The sequence below is a fragment of the Osmerus mordax genome, chromosome 8 (genome assembly GCF_038355195.1).
Source record: "Osmerus mordax isolate fOsmMor3 chromosome 8, fOsmMor3.pri, whole genome shotgun sequence".
NCBI lineage: Eukaryota > Metazoa > Chordata > Actinopteri > Osmeriformes > Osmeridae > Osmerus > Osmerus mordax.
This window is the reverse complement of record NC_090057.1, coordinates 16,305,874-16,328,879: the sequence shown is the minus strand read 5'-3', so window position 1 is coordinate 16,328,879 and position 23,006 is coordinate 16,305,874. Positions and strand designations below refer to the sequence as shown.

At 42.9% G+C, this 23,006-nt stretch overlaps 1 protein-coding gene across 2 annotated transcripts; it reads left to right on the top strand.

The window, feature by feature from the left end:
- The first annotated feature begins 1,017 nt into the window (after window positions 1-1,017).
- On the top strand, window positions 1,018-9,725 carry LOC136947821 (single-minded homolog 1-like). Of its 2 annotated transcripts, XM_067242025.1 has the most exons (12): window positions 1,018-1,192; window positions 3,568-3,650; window positions 3,828-3,917; window positions 4,030-4,138; window positions 4,224-4,309; window positions 4,479-4,678; window positions 4,996-5,102; window positions 5,476-5,623; window positions 7,597-7,759; window positions 7,964-8,364; window positions 8,725-9,043; window positions 9,122-9,725. In XM_067242025.1, the coding sequence occupies exons 1-12, from the start codon at window positions 1,018-1,020 to the stop codon at window positions 9,479-9,481; spliced, it is 2,241 nt and encodes a 746-aa protein (XP_067098126.1). In that variant the 3' UTR covers window positions 9,482-9,725. The 2 variants fall into 2 exon arrangements, with proteins under 2 accessions (XP_067098126.1, XP_067098124.1); XM_067242023.1 differs by having other exon boundaries at window positions 7,964-8,351; window positions 8,721-9,725.
- The last annotated feature ends 13,281 nt before the right edge of the window (window positions 9,726-23,006 follow it).

Below are 23,006 nucleotides of genomic sequence, written 5' to 3'. Positions count from 1 at the left end.
CCTGAACAGAGAGAGAGAGAGAGAGAGAGAGAGAGAGAGAGAGAGAGAGAGAGAGAGAGAGAGAGAGAGAGAGAGAGAGAGAGAGAGAGAGAGAGAGAGAGAGAGAGAGAGAGAGAGACAGTTTGAAGACGCGGTCTGGACACGAATTCCACTCGTCGTGCGTCCCTAATTTAGAGAAGTGTATGCAGTAAGGGGTCCGCTCGCCTTTCCAGGTGGAATTCCGAGAGGAGTTGGAACTAAACTAACTTCCTCGAGTGGTGAACTCTGCTCAGGACAGGTGAAATTCCCTGCGGGCAGCGTGAGGGTGGTTATGGGATCTGAAAAGAGGTAAGTAGCCTACAAACATCGAATATGTTTTTTAGCGAAGGCCCTGTCATTATCTCCATCCACGTTTTCTGTAGTAGGCCTACTATTCTGAGTAACAGTATTTAATATATGGCGTAATTATTTTGTGTTGCTTTTAAGTTGACCCCGTATGATCATTTACATATGTAGGCTTTAGCCTATTTTTGTAACATCTACTGCTGTTATTATTGTGCCACAATTATCATAACCAGATATTAGCCTATCATAACAATGACGATACTCTCATGAATGTTAGCATAGCTATATATGAAACGCGGGAATTAAAAGTAGAATTGGTGAATACATTTTCACTTAAATTAAATTAAATTGACAGCATGTACACGATAGCATATCGAAAACATTTTGTGTTACTGTGTTTCTCAAGGCATGAAGGAATGCAATCGGCATGGAAGGCTTTTCGCCATTCTGAATGACAATTAAATACGTCTGACATAACAAAAATCTTCACTCAAACGCCAAAAGCCCCGGACACAAACCTATCTCTACGTGCTTAGGAATTTGAAAACAGTTCAGATATGCCTGCTGCATTTGTTTGGCAATAAAGCCATGACAAAAAAACAAACGGAGACATTATTGCTATTGGGTTTTGATGGGCTGACGTGGGGTAAAGGAATGATTTAAGATAGTACAAACGGAAGGAAAGAAAGCAAAATGAAGGAGAAGTCTAAAACTGCCGCAAGGACTAGACGGGAAAAGGAAAACAGCGAATTCTACGAACTGGCAAAAATGTTGCCTTTACCGTCTGCTATCACATCACAGCTGGACAAAGCCTCCATAATACGACTGACTACAAGTTACCTGAAGATGAGAATTGTCTTCCCTCAGGGTAAGTACGGGCTATTCACCAACACATCTGCCACCATCTGCAATTGGATCAGTTGCAGGTGTGTGGCAGGTTATTCTCTGTTATTCTTTATTCATTATTTTTGTGAATAATGTAAAGGCCCGTTTCTGACATCAAAAGTTATGTCGACCCTCGATACTGTGGAGGCCAAATGTATGACGAAGGCCTAAATGTTAGAGCATTTTCTATGTCAGAATTTACACTGAAAATTATGATTGTGGGTGTTCGGTTCATCGCCTTTCACACATAGGCTTTCTTTGTCTTCTTTCGATTTTATTTTAGACTATACATGATTAGCTACTGTCTTTATTAGATCCGAACAGGCTTCTCTTCTGCGTGTCTGAGAATGACTGCACCAATTTACAAAAAGGTCCTTGCGTGTTACTTAATTATGTTTATGTAAACCGTAAAAAATTTGATATAGGCCTACTTTTGCGTTTCCTAAATAGCATAGATAAAATATATAGGCCACTGTACCTACATTGTAGGCTACGAGTCTTTGGGAGTCTTGTCGTGCAGACGGAAGCTATGTTTGCGTTTTTGTCAATTAAATGCACTAAAATAATTATAGCCTACTGGCAGTTTAAATTAAAAAGACATTTTAAAGAATGTGTTTATTGACTTTGTTATGCAAAGTCAATAACTTTGTTATACGTTGTGAAATGTGACGTATACTGTAGCCGTACCCTATAGGCCTAGCCATAATGCTTCACCTGTCTAAATAGGCCTACATGTCAAATTGAACTCTCGACTATATCTACGGCTGAGGCTTCTGAATAACCCAGTTATGCCTAAGTACTCATTATTATTCGTTTATTTACTACAATTGGATAGGTCTCGTGTGGGATAGGGCAGCCATCCACATTCGGGTTTCAATATTTTTAATTATAGAAGCAACGTTTTGAGAGGTATAGGCTGAACTTCAATTTCGGTGTCCTATAGGTCCTATAATAACAGGCCTATTATGTTGTCTGTAAACATCTATGTTAAGCATTTCTTAGCCCTCATAATACAGATCATGGTATTCACTCGTCAGGGCACTTAATGTTGTTTCTAATAGAAACCTCACGTTGATTTAAGCGATTGTAATTAATTGTGTTTGTCTGAAATATAGGCCAAGGTGTCTGTCTACTGATCATTTACTCATTGGTGTTGTGCTTGTACTTGGTACAATAATATAAAGTAATTGTCGTCTGAAAATTAAAGCTATTGCTTAATTCCTTTGAGGGGAGTGGAAATCCTCAGAACACATTGGCCTACACGCGCCAATGGGCCAACATTGCGTACAGTTTATTATGATGATCCTTGTCCGATCTGCCCGCACCAACTGACAAAGTGGGAGGAAATACATTTTATCTGACATCTTGATATCTGTGTTGTTTTTTATCCGATAGTCTACATGCTGTAAAAGAAAACCTAAAATCTCTGAAGCTCTGCTGACCAGTTTTGTCTGTTTTTGTCGAATGGTGAGGTTAGGTTTTTACACACATGTGCACTAATTTGCTGAAATCCAGTACTTTAAGTGCATGTGCAAGATGTTAATTCTAGTGTTGTTTTCTGCTAAAATGACAACAACAAACAATTGAAAATATAACAATGGATAATATATATTCAAATGCATAATTGTTTATATAATTTACATTTAACAACTCATTTGCTTTTAGACTTTTGGTTTCCGCAACGATTTTTAATGCTAAAAGTATATTTATTGAAGTTGATTGTTCGATTTTACGGCCTTTATAAGAAAGCAAACACATTATTGGAAGATGTTAAGTTATTTCAACTTAAACATTATTTATTTGTAACTACATAGATAGATAGATAGATAGATAGATAGAAGACAGCAAAATACAAAAATCCTACTACTAGGGTGGGTTATCAAACAGGGGGAAGGGGGGGCACTCAATGTTGTGGACTCGGGGAGAACAACAATGGTCCAAAGTTGACATTCCAAATCATGGAATTCCATAGTCGAGTAAACTGTAAAAACACGTGGGCTACAAGAACATGTAAGTGCTGAATTTCAGGACATCCCTAGCATGATCAACATCTCACCAATTTAAACACAACATGAAATACTATGAAACAACACGGCCAACAATATCATGAATAATCAAAACAAAATCGTCACAGTTTGGCAAGGTCGGCAACATTGTCATTACCATCACCACATCAACACCGCGACCATCATCTAAGAACAGCACCATGACGAACCCCCTGGCCTTAGTTCAAAAGGGAAAATTAAATTAGGCTATATTGCACACAATTATGATTCGCCAGACGGAAAGGTAATGTATATCAACACACCTTTGTAACTTTTGTATTATTATTAAAGGAAGTGTTTCCTTTGTTTTCAGGTTTAGGTGAAGCTTGGGGTCACACAAGTCGAACAAGGTCACTGGATAATGTAGGGCGCGAGTTGGGATCTCATCTACTCCAGGTAGCCTACTGTATAGCCATTTAAAACAAAATTGTAGGCAATTGTTTGTTAGTTTTTCAAAATGTCTTTTCTCCTGCTTACCTATATCGCTGACCTAATCCATGCAGTCTAGAAATTAATATTTTCAATAAGCTATAAATATTTCGATTGAATGAACGCTATTTTTTTCTGTCGAAGACGTTAGACGGATTCATCTTTGTGGTGGCTCCCGACGGGAAGATAATGTACATCTCAGAGACAGCTTCAGTCCATTTGGGACTCTCTCAGGTCCGTGTCCGGTGTATTTCTTACTACGATATTCGTTTCCGTAGTCGTTGGTTGACAGACGTTATTTTGTATGAAACTATAACATCTTAATTACCGAGGTTATTCTTAACAGGTAGAGTTGACTGGGAACAGTATTTATGAGTATGTTCACCCGGCTGACCACGACGAAATGACGGCAGTCCTAACCCCACACCAACCCTACCATTCGCACTTCGTTCAAGGTAAGCCTTTGTTTTGGTATAGCCTATATATGACTTAGGCCTATATATAAATCCTATTTCACGAGAACATTTTGATACATTTCAGAGTATGAGGCGGAGCGCTCATTCTTCTTGAGAATGAAATGTGTGCTTGCAAAAAGAAATGCAGGCCTTACCAGTGGTGGATATAAGGTAGGCTATAAGTTTCAGAATCGAATTCATTATCATATGTGTCGATATGTATGCAATATTTCGTTGAAGACATTTCCATACAGTAGGCTACTACCCAGACACAGAAGTATCTCGAATAGTCGTTATTTATCGACTGAAATAATAATTATCCTCTCTCCGGTTGCCTTAGGTGATCCACTGTAGTGGTTACTTAAAGATACGCCAGTACAGCCTCGACATGTCGCCTTTCGATGGCTGCTACCAGAACGTGGGGCTGGTAGCAGTGGGCCACTCGCTGCCTCCCAGCGCCGTCACCGAGATCAAACTACACAGCAACATGTTCATGTTTAGAGCCAGTCTCGACATGAAACTCATCTTCCTCGATTCAAGGTACAGCCTAACTAAAATAACAAACATTGAACTGTGGGTATCAGGGATGGGATTTTTTTTCCGTGTGCATCGCTAGAATTTTAAATACATTTCAAATACACTATGTATGAATAGCCCCTATCCCCCCCTTCCAAGTATTAAATCAATGTTAAAATGTATCAACAATTTTACTTAATCAATAAAGCTACAAGCACGTGGTAATAACTCAAAAAATGTGATCCGCTCTTGACGAAGCTGTCCTGAAAGAATTACACATTTGCTGTGTCACCTCTCCTCATTCCTCTCCCACTTTCCCCTCTCTCCCCCTCTCTTTTCAGGGTAGCCGAGCTGACAGGCTACGAGCCTCAGGATCTGATAGAGAAGACTCTGTACCACCACGTGCACAGCTGTGACACCTTCCACCTGCGCGGTGCCCACCACCTGTGTGAGTCCAGCAGCTTTGGCTATTCGTAGTAAGACCAACTGCATGGGGAGGACCACATGTGTGTTTCTTACAGCACACACAGACACACATAGTTTGCTCTCTTTCTCGTTGTTTTCTATCTTTCTCTCTCCTTCCTTTCTCTCTCTCTCTCTCTCTCTCTCTCTCTCTCTCTCTCTCTCTCTCTCTCTCTCACACAAACACACACACACAAATACACATTTCTGCAGACATCCGTAAAAACCACATTCACAACCTGTCGATAAACACCCCCAAAAACTTCATTTATAATAAATAGCAATATTTCTATTTCTAATTTCTATCTACCAAACTGAAACCTGACTCTGCCCACCTCTTCATCTCTTTGTGCCCCCAGTGCTGGTGAAAGGCCAGGTGACCACTAAGTACTACAGATTCCTGGCCAAGCATGGTGGCTGGGTGTGGGTCCAGAGCTATGCCACCATCGTCCACAACAGCCGTTCCTCCAGACCTCACTGCATAGTCAGTGTCAACTATGTGCTTACGTGAGTCACACACAGTGTTCTAGGTCTTGCATTTGGTGTTGAGTATACTGCTAATATTGTATCACTGGGTGTCAGCGTGTAGCTGTAATCCCAAAATATCTATGCAAATGGACAAAATACTATTTAAACTTGATACAGATGCTAGTCTTGGGATTCCAGCTACACTACAGTAAGTAAGCTACAGTAAGGAAACAAAATGTCAGATCACTTGTAAGTGTAGGACACACACATCAAACTTTATCCTGTCCAAGTTTTGTTCTCCCTAGAAAACAGGTAACATATTCACTTGGGGATTTAGGGTCATTTGAATGGAGTGAAGAACAGACTAAGCCTCATCCAGGACTTGCTTTGTTGTTTGTTTGTGTAGCACTGTGATGCCTGATATTTGTGTGATGTTTGTCTGGTGTGATGTGTATCTCTCAATCTCTGTATGTGGTGAGAGCGCAAGGTAGGATAAGACCCTTGGAGACAGTAAGATAAACATGTGGGTTCAACCCCATCTAAAAGCCCTCTACTGTCACAATCGATCTGGAGTCCCAGGAAAGAAAATCCATATGACACAGTGAACTTGAAATCAATAGCTATCTCATAGCTGCGACCCATGTTGGATTTTCCTTGTTAGGCTTGGTTGATCCAGACATAGCTCTTAATCTGTGTGTGTGTGTTTGTGTGTATCAGGCTTTCTAGCTCTATCTTCTTACGTGTGTTTACAAAAGGTAATGGTAAAACAACTATCCCAAATGAAACTTTACAAAGAAAGATTCTCATGCACACTCAAATGGATTCAATTCACATTGGATAACACTTTACATTAAGTTTACATATTATATTGCAAGACCGATTGTCAAAACATTGTACAAAATAATTATTATGTAATTGAATAGTTTGAAGTGTTTGCAGTATAGGTTATTACAAAAGTGTAAGAAGGCACAGTATGGGTGAGGAGTGCAAGGGGTAACTGGATGTTAATGTTTCTACACAGGTATCAAACATGTCCAGTGTAATTTTTGGCTGATCAGCATACCAAATTTGCCGTCCAACTCATAGTTTTATTACAATTAAAATAAAAAAGTAGGGGAAGGGTGGGGTGGGGTGGCAGAAGCATATTCCAAGTCTAAGGTGACCTGACTTCAACCCTCCCCCCACCGCCAGGGTGGAATTCCAATAACACAGCTGAGTTTGCACAAAGGCCTAGCAGATAATGGCTCAGTCGCAGAGGTCACAATGCATTGCAGGGAACGGCCACGGGTTACTGTACCTGCGAGAGCAAATATCTGTGTCTCACACACACACACACATTGGCACATATCCAAACATGTCCACTTACTGAGGTGTCAGACATGAAGAATGGGTCATATTTAGAGCCGTATTAAACGCCGGACGCAGTCGGGGTCAAAAGCTGGCCACAGGGTTTAAAATGCCACTGACTGCTATTACATACTGTTGATGTGATAAGTTTAGAATAGGGTCTGTGTTTGCTCAGCGATTGACACAGAACCTTTTTATTCTTCTGGCGTTGACAGAGTGGTAGAGTGAACCACAGGGCAATGGGTTGCAAATGACAAAAGATTGTCATATGCTGTACATACATATCCAGCTGATAAATGAATAGCTAGTCGAGCATGTGTGTATGTATGTGACAACTCTTCACACATCAGCATGTGTGTGTGTTCTGGCAATGTTTGTCCGGTTGTAATGAATGATTACCTCAGCTCAGTCTATTATGCTTCCAATGCAAAGCAAAATATTACACAGAAGAAGCTTATCTCGATGACCGTTTCCATTTCTTGTGGTCTTTTCATTAATCCAGACCAAAAAAGGTGTTTGTGAAATCGGTATGACACACAATCAGTAATCAATATTGACTGAGACGTCTGAAGTTTAACAGTTACTGTAAGCGACATGCAGAATTATAATGCTTCTGAAAGAAAAGCGTTGTACAAAATGGCCACTGGAAATGTGTTTGCTTGCAGGGATACGGAATATAAGGGAATGCAGCTGTCTTTGGATCAGATGAGCCCCAGCAAGCCACCGTTCCCCTACACCAGCACTCCTGGCATCACCGAGGAGCGAAAAGGAACTAAGTCACGTCTGAGTCAATCTAAGGCCAAAGCTAGGGTCTCTCCTTACCCCCAGGTAATAAACTGGACACATAAACACCCCCATCAGTCCTTCCGTTATTACAACATGGTCTACAGGGATTGAGGCAGACCTGGGCTGAAAATTCCCAATGCAGCGTTTCGTGAACGCTTTTAGTGAATGGTTATGGTAGTGGAAGTCAATAGTTAGGAAGCTGGAATTATTTTCATAAATTCAAACACTTTGCACTCCCATCCCTAGTTCTCAGCATTCCACCAGGAGCGCTCAGAGTCAGACCAGGACAGCCAATGGGGAGGCAGCCCTCTGACGGACTCTGCCTCGCCCCAGCTGCTGGATTCCGGGGAAGGCATGGAGGCGTCCTGCGCCTACAGACTCTACCCTGACTCGGGCTCGCTGTGCTACAGCCTCGCCCTATCGGAGGAGGACCTCACCCATGGCTCTGGCAACCCCCACACCCCTGCCTGCGACAGAGCCCGCTGCCAAGCTGGACGCTACCTCCTGGGCTCCACCCCCCAGTCTGGACGAGAGGCATGGTGGGATGCCACACGCTCAGTCCTCTCGCTGCCCAAATCCTCACTGGAGAATGGCGAGGGCTACGACCTCACTTCCTACCACGGAGCCATACACGGTGAGGCGGTAGGGTGGCCACCTTGGCCATCTGGTTCTGGGGATATCAGTGGGCTCGCTTTTCCTTCTAGCTGTTGACCAAATGTTATTGTGGACCATGCTAAGTTGTTTACACCAATTTCTTGCCAATGTGGTGTTTGCTACCATCTGTTCTGTGGTAATCGCCCACTTTTGAAGCCAAGCTATTTCCCCAAACAAAGAAATAACTTCCAAGTCTACGGTTTGCCAAGGCAAACAATAGTTGGCTGGATAGAACTTTTTAGATACCAATTCAGACCGCATACATTCAGTCCTCGGCTGTAATTCCAATAAGCAACTTGTAATAACAATTTCTAGCAGGATGATTTTACTGACCTTTTGTCTCTAATAGGAAGAGGACACTGGGATGAGGAGAGCGTGGTGAGCTCGCCCGAAGGGGGCGGAGGCTCCACCAGTGACTCGGGTGAGCGTTACCGTGGCGACCATTTCCGGGCCAGCCCTCAGGAGCCCAGCAAGATAGAGACCCTGATCAGGGCCACCCAGCAGATGATCAAAGAGGAGGAGAGCCGTCTGCAGCTGCACAAGGGGCCCCTGGATGCCCTGGGCCCCGTCTCAGGCCTCTCCAAAACCCACAGCCCCTGCTTCACCACCTCCCTGCCTCTCCCCCAGGCCGCCATGCCCGGAGTGGTCTGCCGAGGCCCCGGCCTCACCAGCATCAACCTCACCTCCTCCGACCGCCTCCATCACCGCGATGATGATGGTGGCAAGGCGCTGGGTTCCCACGATAATGACGACAACACGGCCAGCCCAGCCTCCCTGTCACGTCTGAGCAGCCCCAGCTCGGAGGGCATGCCCAGGTCAGGCCTGGGGCTCACTAAAGACTACTTGCAGACAGACATGTCTCCTCACCCTCCGGTGGGGAGCCCGCTGCTCTACCCAGCCCAGGACAGACAGACACTGGACAGGCACGCAGCCACCTATGCCTTGGCTGGCTACTCCCTGGAGCATCTGTATGACCCGGAGAGCCTGCGCAGCTACTCGGGTCTGGGATGTGGCAGCATGCAGTACGACATGGCCTCACACATGCGCATGCAGGCTGACCAGATGCAAGGACACAAGGCCACCTCAGTCATCATCACTAATGGGAGCTGACCACACAGGACACAGACATGTCCCGATCTGAAAGAGACAATGCAAGATCCTTGCAAATTATTATGATCCCCTTTAACTATAGCTCGAAGACCTGGCTAAAGGGTTAGGGACTGGTCCATAACACAGGTGTTACTCTGATACTGGGACAGTGGACCAGTGTCTTTACTAGGATGAGAACTACCAAAGGCTGTCATTGAGTTTGCAGCCAGGTTAAAGATAAACCCGATGTTTTAAGTTGCAAACTTTCTGTGTCATGCTCCAGCGGTTATCTGAGTTAACTCAGACACTTTTTTCCCATGCTGGTCAAAAATGTGCAACTCCATTCTAGAAACCCTGTAACCTGGACACTGATTTTACAGAACCTATACCATCTTCAAAAGTAACATGATTTATTTACAAGACTGAACACAAAGAAATGACAGGACAATGTACGTTGTTAAAAACGTCCCTGAAATGTTATTTATTTGTCAATATGTCAAATAAGCATGTCCCATGTGTAACGTTTAGCAACACATTTGTCCAAAAAGTTATTTTTGAGTTTTAATGTTCTACATTATCTGTGCCCTGTTTAGTTTTCGGTAACACATTACCATGTGTCCCTGCATTTCTTATCTGTAGTTTTAAAGAGGGAGATATTGTGCTCCAACATTGTGCTCAAATTAAGAGCTTCGTATTACACTGTTTGTTCCAGGATAAATTTATGTAATGTCACTCCTGTCTCGTTTTATTTATGATGTACATAAGGTAAAAGAAAGTTTCTGTGGGGGATAACGGATCAGAAAGTTATTTAATAATTGGAAAGAAAATGTATTTTGAATTGAAATACAATGCAATTGCAATCAAACCCTACTGTAACTCCTGTTTTGGTTTCCATCAAATGAGGTGAACTAATTGGTTGGGCTGCATGTTCTGCAGAGCTGGTATTTCAATTGTATCTGTTACTTGACTCATACACATAGATCACAAACATTTAGCTTACTTTCATTACAGATCTTGTAAAACGATTTTGTGTTGTGTTTGCAACCCTTTTCATGACTTTACCAGATACGTCGCCTGGACAGCCTCCAGTCCAGCTGGATTATTTTCCTTGAAGACCTCAGCACATTTAACCACTTTGACCTTTGCCGGAAGGGTTATTTCTCTGCCATCAGGGTTTCTGTGATGTATGTAAGTTATTCATATGTGGTCGGCCACTTTGCTGGACTGACCGGGCCTGTCTGGACTGATGGCCGGGGCCCTTGACTCTGTCTGTCTGACAAGGAGCTGCCATCCATCAGCGATTGACGCGGGCATCTGATAGGCTGCCAGATGTCACCCTGTACAATGCTCCAGGAGGTAGAGCCATTACCAGTGCTCTGCTTGCCATCTCCAGATGAAAAGAGAGAGGGGGGGGAGTGAGGAAGAGAGAATGTGTGTGCGTGTGTCAGTGAGTGAGCAAGTGAGTGAGCGTGTGTTTGTGCATGTATATGTTTGTATGAATGTGAGTCTGTGTGTGCACGTGTGTACATGCAAATTGCATGTCTGTACTCTGGGGAGGCAAGTTTTCTGATGTATTTGGAGGTTGAGGGCTACAGCCCAGCCTAATGTACCCTGCAGGCATTCACATGCAGAGCAGGCCGCGACTGCAGCCCAGTACTGGGCCCTGTGCCCAGAACTGACACCATTCCTTACACCCTCCCCCCCATCCACACACGCACACTTCACACACATAAACATACACACCACCACCGCCCTACTGATAGAATCAAACAGACCATCGGTCGTAAGACTGGAATGCTGGCTGTGGGAGATCAGCAGGTGAGGCCCAAAATGAAGGAAGAAGAGAGGTGTGTGTCTTGGATTCATATTTGGTTTGATGTGTTGATCTTATCTTAAAACCAACATTACGAAATCCTGAGAAAAACTCAATTGAATCATTGTAATTAACTCCAAAATAATGATTCAAGAGAAGGTGGTCAGATCAGAAAAAAACACTACCATTGTTAAAACATTTAAGGCTTGCTCCAAACAAATTCTCCAATCAAATCTCAGTTTAACAATCTCTCCAGCACAGAAAAACATGTAAACTTACTCAATGAGATTTTACCTCATTAAAAATCTCAGTTTATTCGGCAAACAAAGGCAGAACAATAGTCATGTATGTGTGTGTGTGTGTAAATGTGTCTTTTTCCTCTACACTGGGCAGTAGAAGAGTCAGACAGAGAGAGAAGGATCACAACCTCAACAACAACCGCAGCGTGATTAAGTGAACACATGAACACAGCCATCTACTAGATTGATTTCAGGTCTGTGGAAAATGGTTGTATTGCATATTCATACACCAATAAAAGGGTTAACCCGCTGTTTTCTACCATAATTCACTCTGGCACCTGGAATTCAGAATGCTTATCAAACAACATTGATCTGGCCACAGACCAACACTAAAACAAAAGTTTTTCAATGTGCTTGTTAATACAAACACTGCAAAAAACATTTTATTATTGGGGAATATATTGTCCCAAAAATTACATTAGTGAGCAGCAAATCTGTGTGTGTTCATGGCTGAAAGTATGTTTGTAAGGGAGTGAGATTGTGTGAGAGAGAAGAGAGTGAAAGAGAGAGCATGTATGTGTTTGTGTGTGTGTTACGCTCAGGAAACCAATTGCTCTTGTCTAAGGCCAGCCAAAAACACACTGCTAGTTCTTTCAAGAAAGACAAAGAAAAAACAGACCTTTTTCCAGACCTTTTTATATCTGTTTAATGTTCTGATTGTTTATTGATTTTAATGACATTCAAAGTCATCTGAATTGGGTCAAAGAATTGCACATTGCACATTGTATAAAATAAAATTCACAGTTGGAAAAATCCCACAAAGTGCTCCCACCAAGGGAGGACTGTTATAAAATTCAGCAACCAGTGCATTCAGCGACACTTTGGTAGACTCTGAGTCAGACCTCAGTGCACCTGAGCCCATTTAGATGTTTTGATTGGATGGCCCAGGATATTGGGGTCATAATCGGTCAATCTGATTGGATGAGCCAGGAGATTGGGGTCATGGCTGGTTGAAGGTGCTGTGATGAGACAGGAAATTAGGTTTCTGTTTCGATCACTGCACTCACACACACTGCGTGTGGTACAGACGCACAATGGTAGCTATTGGACATGTACATGTAAAACACTACTTTAATGACAACCCTGTCACATTATCCCTCTCGTTTTTATCTTCTCTATAAATGCATCACACAGACACACACAAGAACACAGATACACAAATACACACAGATGTGCAGACATTCACACAAGCACAGACACAGTCTAACTCAGATGGTGTGAATCTAATGCTTTCCAATCCTGTGAATCCCTTTGTTCCTGATTTCTCGCTTGATTTGCGCACAGCTTGAGCTTGGCTGGTACCACGGCTCCACGCCTCCCTTCACTCCTGCCAAATCCTCAGAGCCCGGGATTCCTGGCCGCTCTGTCGTAGCCTGCCTCCTTCACCGTCTCTGTGTTACGCTTTCCAAACACATGTAGCAGTCTTTTGTTTGTTTGTTTGCTTCTCAGTAAATTCTCTGCTCGTAAACACCTCGTTATCTGCCAAGATGCACTTGAGACACTTGTGATAATGTAATCTGCATCCGACTGATTACATTAATGTATGGAGTGTATGCAAAGCATGACTCAAGACATCATTCTAGAGAAACATTAATGGGCTATGGTCTAATTTCTGGAAAAATGCATTTGTAAATAGATGCAAAGGCTCTAGCTTTGTGGTAGAGGGAAACATTTACAGTGTGCAAACCATTAACATAAAAGTAAAACTCAATACCCAGACTCCTGTACTTACGATTCTCTCAGCCCCTTCTCTATGCTCAGGGCAGATTTTCTGATTTTGGCAGATGCTTGAGAGGTGTAACAGAGAAAGCACAAGGAGAGAGGGAGTGAGAGGAAGGAGAGGAAAGAAAGAGTCCCCAGAGAGAGGGCCCTAGTGCTCAGCAGCTCTAAGTCACTGCTTGCATCCCAATGAGGAGATTCCCCTGCATCAGTGTGCCGGAGCAGCAGGAGGAAATGAGGCTGAGGATGGGGCTGGGACTGAGGATGGGGCTGGGACTGAGGCTGGGGAAGAGGCTGGGGCAGGGGCTGAGTATGGGGTAGAGGCTGAGGCACAGGCTTGAGGTGAGTACCGGGCTGGGGCAGGGGTTGAATCTATGGGTGAGGCTGGGGCTGGGGCAGGGGCAGAGGCTGGGGCAAGGGTTGAATCTATGGCTGAGGCTGGGGCTTGGGCTGGTGTTGGAGCTGGTGCAGAGGTCGAATTTTTGGAATAGGGTTAGGACCTAAGGTGAAAATGAGTGTGAGGCTGAATCTATTTATAGGTTCATAGCCACGGGTAAAGTTAGAGCTGGGGCTAGGACAAGGTATTACACTGCAACTCAATAGTCCTCCATCTGCAGTTACTCTTGAACAGTCAAAGTGCACTGAAAGCAACATAAGCAAAAGAGAATGACACCGTAGATCTAACAAGAACGTTTTCTGTGACTCTACACCTGTTTATCTAATGTCCTCCATTTCTTTTATCCTGTGTCCACCACTGTGTCCGCTCTCGCTCTCGCTCTCGCTCTCGCTCTCGCTCTCTCTCTCTCTCTCTCTCTCTCTCTCTCTCTCTCTCTCTCTCTCTCTCTCTCTCAGTATGTTCAGTGTGCAGCCTTGGTAATGGCAGCAGCATTAATAGTGTTAACGAATGCTGTTCCACCTCCGCTCGGCTCCCCGAGGAGGATTAATAACTCATTATGTCGGGTCACTCGTCCAGATGGGCCAATCAGATGGTCCCGCTGTCTGCACCTCACCTAGGACATGTCCCCTCCGACCCTGGGATCAGGTCGCCCCTGGCAACCTGGGGGGGGGAGGAGGGGGCTGGGAGCATATACAAATACATGCACTCTGAAACACACACACACACACAGGGTTCTGCTTCTGTGAAGAGGACGAGTCACAGAGTGTCGCACGACTGGTCCATCAAGGAGCCATGAATACAAGGCTACCACCCTCTGGGCCCTCGGGGGCCCCCGCTGCTCTCCACGCTACCAATTCTGCTGCACCGCATCCCTGCGATCAGCAGATGGTTGGGCACAACCACACACATGCATTCAACGCACGCCGGCGCCTCCCCTTCCCGCCCCCCCAGAATGCATCAATGGATGCAACCCCGATGTCCTTCCCCTTTCAGTCTCATTACAAGGCTATAGAAACATAAGGAGATAATAGAGGGGGGAATTAAGTGCCTGTGTTGGGTGTTAAAAGGGGAGGAAGATACGACAGAGGGGCGGTGGGGGGGCTGGACTGGTATGGGGTGGCTAACACGCTAGCTGCACCCCTCCCCTCCTCTTTTCTTGGCTTTGTGCTTTGATTAGCGCTCTCCCAGGAGCTGATGGGTAAAAGACAAGCCCTTTAGGGCCAAGAGGGGATGCTTTAAAATGGTCACTTAAACAGCCACGCAGACAGACAGACAGCACATGAGGTGGCAAGCATCAAAAGTGCCATGCATGACGAGGAAGAGTGAAGGGTTTTTGCATTCAGATACACACCACCAACTTGATGGAATTGAAATTGATGATATATATATATATATTATAATCTCTCATGCATTGACACATGCATATGCAGTGCATTACCCTTGATATATCAAAGGTAATGCACAGACATGGAACAAAAAACTTTCTCTTCTGAGGAAGTAGGGATTCAATTGTCTATATCTTGACCAACACAATAAAAAAAGTTTTTGTAGAGACCTAAAAATACAATGCAAATGATTTCTTATCACATTGATTTGATGAACTCATTTTGCATGTGCCTACAGTGAGACAGCATAATTTATTATTTTAGCTAGGAAATTGTTCGTGTATTACTGATGTGTGTATGGTGAGCTCCCTCCATCTGTCTGTTCCCAGTGTTTCACTCTTTAAGCCAATGAAGCTTGCTAAACTCCTGTGCAAACAGAAACTTTGCTCCGCTCCCCACCATTGAACTCCATTCCTTTTCTCCTTCTAACGGCCTCTCTCATACTCATTGGGCCTGGCCAGGAGACAAAGCAGAGAACAGCCCTAACAACTTGCCACAAAAGATTAAGATCCTCAAGAGCATTTCTCATTTGTTCTCTGGGTCAGCGTGCTTTCTCTCGTCCTCCAAAAAAAGTGTTACACATTCCCAGTGTAGTTGGCCTGCTTTGATGTAGAAAGTGTGTGATTATGTCTGTATGTTAAGTAAACTGGAATGTATGTGTCGTGTGTGAATGTAGCTATATTAAACACTGAAATTTCTAAGAATTGTTATTGGCAGTGTATCAATTGGTGGCTGCCTCAACTCAACAAGTAAATGAGCTGTCTCATGTTAATAAACAGTCTAATTGCTTCTGAAAAGCTCCATGCTTCATCTTCAGAAAATTACTGAAGCATAATGGTGAATAACGAGATTATCACTACCGGTCGCATTTCTTCTCTCAAATCTCCCACACAATAGGGCAAATCTCTGACTGTGTCCTTCTTTTCGTCTCTCTCTTTCTCTCTCCATTCATCCTTCTCCAACATCAGTGTGTTCTGCCTAAACAGAACTTAAAAGGTCAGCACCAGACAATTTAGGGCAATTACTGGTTTAGATCAAATGTATTCTCAACTCCAAACATTACATGTTATCCTCTTTATTTTTATGTCTCATTCTTTACTTAATATTTAGACAACCACATGACTTATCTTGAAATATAACAGATATGTTTAAAGTTACAATAACCCTCTCCCCAGTGTTACAGTAGGACTGTAATAATGGCCTCTTTAAAAGCAACCTCTCACCATCTGGTTGTAGTATTCCTCAGCTGCTTAAGAAATCAGGAAAATCAACCCATTATCTACCGCCCTGTGAACACACACACACCAACAGACAAACAAATATGCACACTCTCACACACACACACACACACACACATACACACACACCCCACCCCCTACATACCTCATTACAAACACACGCTTTCTCCTCGCCACCATCCATGTTCTCAGCAGGGGTGTGATGTCATTACCACGCACACAGCAGCCTCCCATTGGCTGGTCCCCGTAATTATCCTGTTGATATATTAGCACAATTCATTGATTACCTCATAATCCAATCACACGGTCGTTATTGATCTTTTATAGACCGTCCTGGCCCAGACAAAAAAGCACTTGATGCAGACGCTGGGTCAATAGGAACAGAGGGAGGAGAGTCTCCTTGCAGCTAATTGGCTTATGAAATAATCCAAACATTTTGCTTGCGCCTCGCCTGTTGAGATCAATGCAGAGCTTAGGTGTTGCATTCAAATCAATCGTCTTGGACCTTGTGTCCCACTTCTTATCTTTTTTCTTTCTTTTTTTTCATGCTCATTCTGTTCATTCTAGTCCTTTGGTTTCCCTCTGCTTTCTATAAATTGTTTTGTGTTCTCATTTCTACCTTCATCACTCTATTTTGACTAGAGTATTATCCCCTTTCACTGTCTCTTATGTCTTTACCCTCATCACCCCCTGTAGTAAGATATCCGTCTGTCTCTTCCATCGTTTTCTCCCCTTATATCTCAGACCTTTCTTTCACCTCTCTTTCCCTCTCTCAGTCTCCTTCTTTCTCTCCAGTAGTCCTCCGTTCTCTCTCTTTCTTCTGTCCTTCTCTCTCCTCCATCACATGGGTTTGCCAGGTCTTGCATTCTGGGAGGCCACATCTGACTCCCAGCTGTGAGGGTCGCGGGTTGCCAGAGCAGCTGCTGGTCATAAATCACCCGGACTAGGGGAGTTTCTGGCACACCTTCTGTCAACCGTGAAACAAAGATGTAGAGTGGTGTGTCTGTGTGTGCATGTGTGTGTGGTGCCTGTGGTGTGTATGTGTGTTGGTGGTGTGTGTGTGTGTTTGTGTGTGTGTGTATGGCGGGGAGTTGTTTGGGGGGTGAAGTACCTGTGGAACAGCAGCACAACTCCATTGCTGGAATACTGTAGCTACCTAACCAGTCTAACCTCAAACATGCTTTCAAACCACAACATTCACTATCACTATTGTGTATTGCCCTTTTCACAAGCAATGTCACACAGGGCATCCCATCTGTGTATTTAGTCATGCAAGGTCAATTAAGTGCAGTTGATATATTATACAAGCAATATCAAATAAGATGGATTTGGTACTGGAAATGGTAAAAGATCCTGACAGATAAAATCCTGAGGATTTTTTCCCCCAGCATTAATCTGGTCTCTCAAGGCAATGATTTAAGGTAGAGGTTTCTCAAAATGGGGATTTACCCATACTGGCCTGCCACCCAAGTTGGGGATTTGTCTAAAGTCCCCAACATTCTCAAGATTGCAGGCTAGATTTCTGTCCAGTATCACCTCCACCCCACCCCCCTCCCTTCACACCACACCTTAGTACATTTCATGTTATGGAGGCTGACTATATGTGCCTTGGCCCTGTTCAGTTTAATCCCAGCAAGCAATGCTTGGGAGCCCCGTAATGCAATACCTACCTATCATTTGACGCTGACCCCCAAAGCTTGGTTTACAGTTGGTCCGACGCAAGGCAGACAACTTTCACAGAGATCACGCCAATAAATTACGTGTTATATTATGAGACTGTGAATCTTCTTGGCAAGGTAGCTAAAGAGAAAAAGGGACTGATGGAAGGTATGGAGCTAGGTGCGATGAGAGTGAGGGAGAGAGGAAGAGAGGGAGAGAAAGAGAATTTACTTGGATGTATTCCCTTTGCTACTAGGTTAGATAAGTCTATATATTATTTCTGCAAGTACACAGAAGCACTATGCCAGTTTAAGGAGCCAATCGGAAACGAACATGGGAAAATGCATGACACTTGCATTTGCATCTGCCTGACTGAAGCAACAGCATTAGTTTAAACCTTATTTGTCTTCATGTTCACCTAATTATTTACATGCAACATGCAAGTGTTGAATGATTGGAATGATCCAATCAAATATTATTCCCAATTAAACTGTACAAATATTTGAGTTTTTTTTTGCAATAACAGATATCTCCTATTTATCAGTAATCTTGTTTTTTGTGCGCTCCACACACTGTAAAAAAAAACTTGTAAAAAACTAGTAACAATCTGGCAGCTGGGACGCCAGATTAAACCCATTACATTACAGTAAAAAAAATAATATATATTAACATGAATTAACCGTAAAATAATTGTAATTTTCCTGTACCAAATTTACAAGATATATCTGTAATATTACATTACAGGCTGTTCTTTGCCGGTAAATATGACTTTTATTAATTGAACTTCTCTTTAAAAAAACAGCATTTCTCATTTTAAATGTGTACTATTATCCTGAATAAACCAGATTTTCAGGGGGAAAAACTATTTGTAATTGTACAAACATATGTACGTTGTGTATGTTCACATTATAAACCCATGTTATAACACGTTTTTTTTTTTACTTCAATGTAAACATACAGTATTCTCAATAAATGAACAAATTCAATAACGCCAAAACAAGATATCACAATTTAACATGTTCATTCACAACAAGTCGTGTGCACAACATACAGCATCCAGATTCTGGAATCAGTATTCAGATATTTACAACTGTAGCATCAACTAGCTGTATGAATTGGAGAGGAATATTGCTCACCGCACTTAATCTTTTAAGACAGGTTAGATTGCCATCTAACTGGACAACAGTCACACTCAGAGTGAACACGTAATTTATACAAACTACAGAACATCACATTACACATATCAAAACAGAAAGAACACAACAACAAAACTCAAAACAATGCTCATCGAACTAAGCTTAAACCTTTAACTCTGTAGCTTTTCAGCTTCCCGCAGGGCATTCTGGGTAACAGGAGCGTTGCCGCTACACAACTATCTAGTCAACTTTCCTTCGTCCTACTCTGGAGTCTTTACATTTATTCATTTAGCAGACGCTTTTATCCAAGAGAGAGCTTTACTAAAAGTGCATTGGTCAATGATCATAAACAACGAGATAGCCCCAAAAAGGCTTTTGCAGGCTTTTGTAGTCTTTCATATTGACTGGTACATGTTGGGATTGCATGACTTTAACTACCCAAGCTCAGTTCACATTTACATTTACATTACATTACATTTATTTATTTAGCAGACGCTTTTATCCAAAGCGACTTCCAAGAGAGAGCTTTACAAAGTGCATATGTCACTGATCATAACAACAAGATAGCCACAAAAAATTGCGAGTAGCCAAAACATGAAGCACACATTGTGAACAACCAAAGTAAGTGCCAAAGGGAAGAACCATAAGAGCATGTAGTTAAACAAGTTACAATTAAACAACATGAACCGCTATACGTGCAAGTGTACCTGTGGAAAAAACAAGCAACAATAATAAAAACAATATATCACAGCGAGTACAAAAAATGTAAAACAGTTACCACTAACCACAAGAGCAACAAGTCTCTGAGCAAGAGTCATTGTGATCCTTGAGGAAACTAACATCGGGTCAAGCGAACCATTCCTAAGTACTGTTGTACTCCTCAGTTCACAATTCAAGGTTCCTATGTCTAAACCAAAAATAATGTTATTTAGAAGTTATTTGTCCGTGGGATGAAAGTCAATATCTGCAAAATAACTGTTAAAATAGCTAGTTTTTAAATTGTGTTTTAACAGAAAATGTTTGTGAAAATGTTATTATTATGAAATTATGTGTTTTAACAGAACATTTTGGTGAAAATTTTATTAATATTTGTAAAAAAACAGACATTTTTGTGTATTTTTAAGTAACAACATTTGGTTGTAATTTTTATGTAAAAATAAAAATTTACAGTTTGCCATTGTTTTTCTATCTGTATTTCCTGTAATTCAGAAATACAGAAAAAAACACGTATAATTTACAGATAAAGTGCGGTAATTAACTTTTTTTTACAGTGCAAAATCCCCATCTGTAACGTGTGAGATATATTTCGATTTATTTTTCTTGAAGGCTTGTCTCGAGTTTCATCCTTCTGCCATTCGAATCGGTTTCCCATTTCAAAGTTTTGTGCGGACCACACATTCTCACGTGAAGTTAGCTTTTTATAAATCCCAAAGTTCGCGTATGAACTGGCGTACGCATTCATTTGTGCGTACGCAATGTTTATAAATGAGGCCCCTGTTTTCCAAGCATCCACAAATGTGCATGTGGTGGAGGGCGATCGATACTGGTGTAATGAGTGCTGTATTAGATTGGGTGAAGAGGGACCTCAGGTGGGAGGGGGGAGGTATGTGGAGTGGTGGGGGGCGGGGGTGAGGGCAGTTGGGGCAGGGGCTGGGCAGGTGAAGGGAGAGAGGGCTGGACCCCCTTATTCCCCACAGCAAACAGCATCTTGCCTTGGCCCATCACATCCAGCACCTGAGAACACACTATCAAGCCCCCATTACCCCCCCAGCCCCCGCCACCCCCTTTTCGTGATGAACAATTGGAAACACGTGTGCACATGTAGCAGTGTGATGTTGTTCCCCTAGATTATGCACTAAATTGCACACAAGGACCAATTCAAATAGGTCAGGTAAAGAGGGGATGTTAATAATTTGATAATAATAATTATATTTCAGTGTGATTTTTAAATGTAATTACAGATGCATAGCTAAGGTTACATTTTGGTGGACAAACACTTTTTCATATCTATATTGTACATACACATGATTGTCAAAGATTTGTATATTTTGGTTTGACCCATTGCGGGTTATCTGTATTTTCACATCTCCCTATTGTTCTTGTCGACCTGACCTTCGGTTAGCAAGGTATGTTGTCCTGGGCTCCGAAAATTGTTCAACAGAAAACAGTGGTAATGTTACACAATGTGATGTTATTCAAACATAGGTTTTGTTACCATGTGGACGATATAAAAATGTACGTTAACAAGTATCACCAAGCTCGCTAACTAAGGTACATATTGTAATTTGTGGGGACACAAAGTAAGTTTCCATGTGCTCACGCAGGTGCCCGAGAGCTGGGAGTTGCACCAAGGGCTAACATATTTTGTGTGTTGTATTTTTTTGTGTAGATATGTCTTTTATTTTGTCAGAATTATGTTGTATATAATTTTACTTGTATTGTATGATGTGCTGTTGTGCACCGAATGTGTGCACGCAGCACCTGTTATTTCGTTTTGGTTCATTTGCTTCTTTTCGACCTGACCTTCGGTTAGTAAGGTGCCCGAGAGCTGGGAGTTGCATCAAGGGCTAACATATTTTACGTGTGCAGGCGAATAAAAAATACTTCAACCAGCAGATCTACAGTTGCGGCAGTGTCCTAATTGAAAGTACACAATGCAGAACGAACCATGCTACACACACATATTCACACACTTGCACGCCAACATACGCAACCAGCCATACACTCGCTACTACGCATGGCCTACACACAAAAACACACAAATTCATACACCCACAAGCACACCTTATTTACCTGTGACTGAGACACACACACACACAATCCTATTACTGTCTAACCATGCATTTTTCTATCTTATTTGATGTTTTTGCTGAGACATTGTCAGCTTCAGTGTTACACCAAAAAGCTCAGCATAAGGATGGCTACAATAAAACAAATCAGCTTAATTCTTGAGTTAGAAAAGGACAGCACTTAACGTCACCTCTCCCTTTTAATACAGATTATCCACCAGCTCCTCCCATTGCCCCCATCAAATCCACTACACAGAAGCAATTTGTATCTGAAAGGGAGTACATAGGTCTTTGGTTGTCCATCAGGGATAGGGATCGGGAGGGAAGAGGTACAAGGGGGGGGGGGGGGGGGCATGGAGCAAGGCACACTCAGAGACAATCTATTGCTCTTTGAATGGGCTCCTTTTGGTGAAGTGCCACGTGTTGGCCCAGCCTAAACCTCGCAAGACCTTAGACCCAGCTTTAGCTCCAGCCTCAACATAACAAGACTGAAACTCAGTCTTACCAAGTCTCAACCCCAGCCTCATTCTCAGCCCCAAGACTAGTGCCAGATGGCGCCCTAGCCTGAGCCCTAGCTTAAAACCTAGCCAATATCATGGACAAACTGTTGCCCTAGCCTCAGCCCCAGCCCCAACAACACCAGCCAGACACAGACCAAGGATCCTAAAGGGGGACAGCTCAGTAAGCCGCCGAGCAGAGAGAAAGAGGTGGAGGGCGCAAGGCCCAGAGATCAAGGCGAGGATGGGCCTCTCTCTTTGTGCTCGTGTCTCTTTAAACACATGCAGCCCCCTTGGTCTCTGTCACTGTGTGTAGGGGTCTGCTGTTGGGACTGCTGCAGTCCCCGTCCCCCCACACACATACACACAGAAACAGACCCCCAGCAACAGATGGTGACATGCAGAGCCACAGGAGAGACACCACTACAAATCAGGATCCCTTATCTCTGTATTGAGAGAAGCTTATCCTTCAGCTTCTCTTTCTTCTGATCTCATTATGCATTCAAGTTTAGGGTAAAAAGGTAAAAATTAATTTGAATGAGTGCTACTGTCTGTCTGAATAGTAAGGTTAACTTCCTATCCGTACATATTGCATGTGTCAATCCTTCATGGTG

Excerpts from the sequence above, each read along its gene's own strand:
- LOC136947821 (XM_067242023.1), top strand. The coding sequence starts at position 1,018 with ATGAAGGAGAAGTCTAAAACTGCCGCAAGGACTAGACGGGAAAAGGAA. Across the intron at positions 5,103-5,475 it reads GCGCGGTGCCCACCACCTGT|TGCTGGTGAAAGGCCAGGTG; the intron begins GTGAGTCCAGCA and ends TTGTGCCCCCAG. Across the intron at positions 7,760-7,963 it reads GGGTCTCTCCTTACCCCCAG|TTCTCAGCATTCCACCAGGA; the intron begins GTAATAAACTGG and ends TCCCATCCCTAG.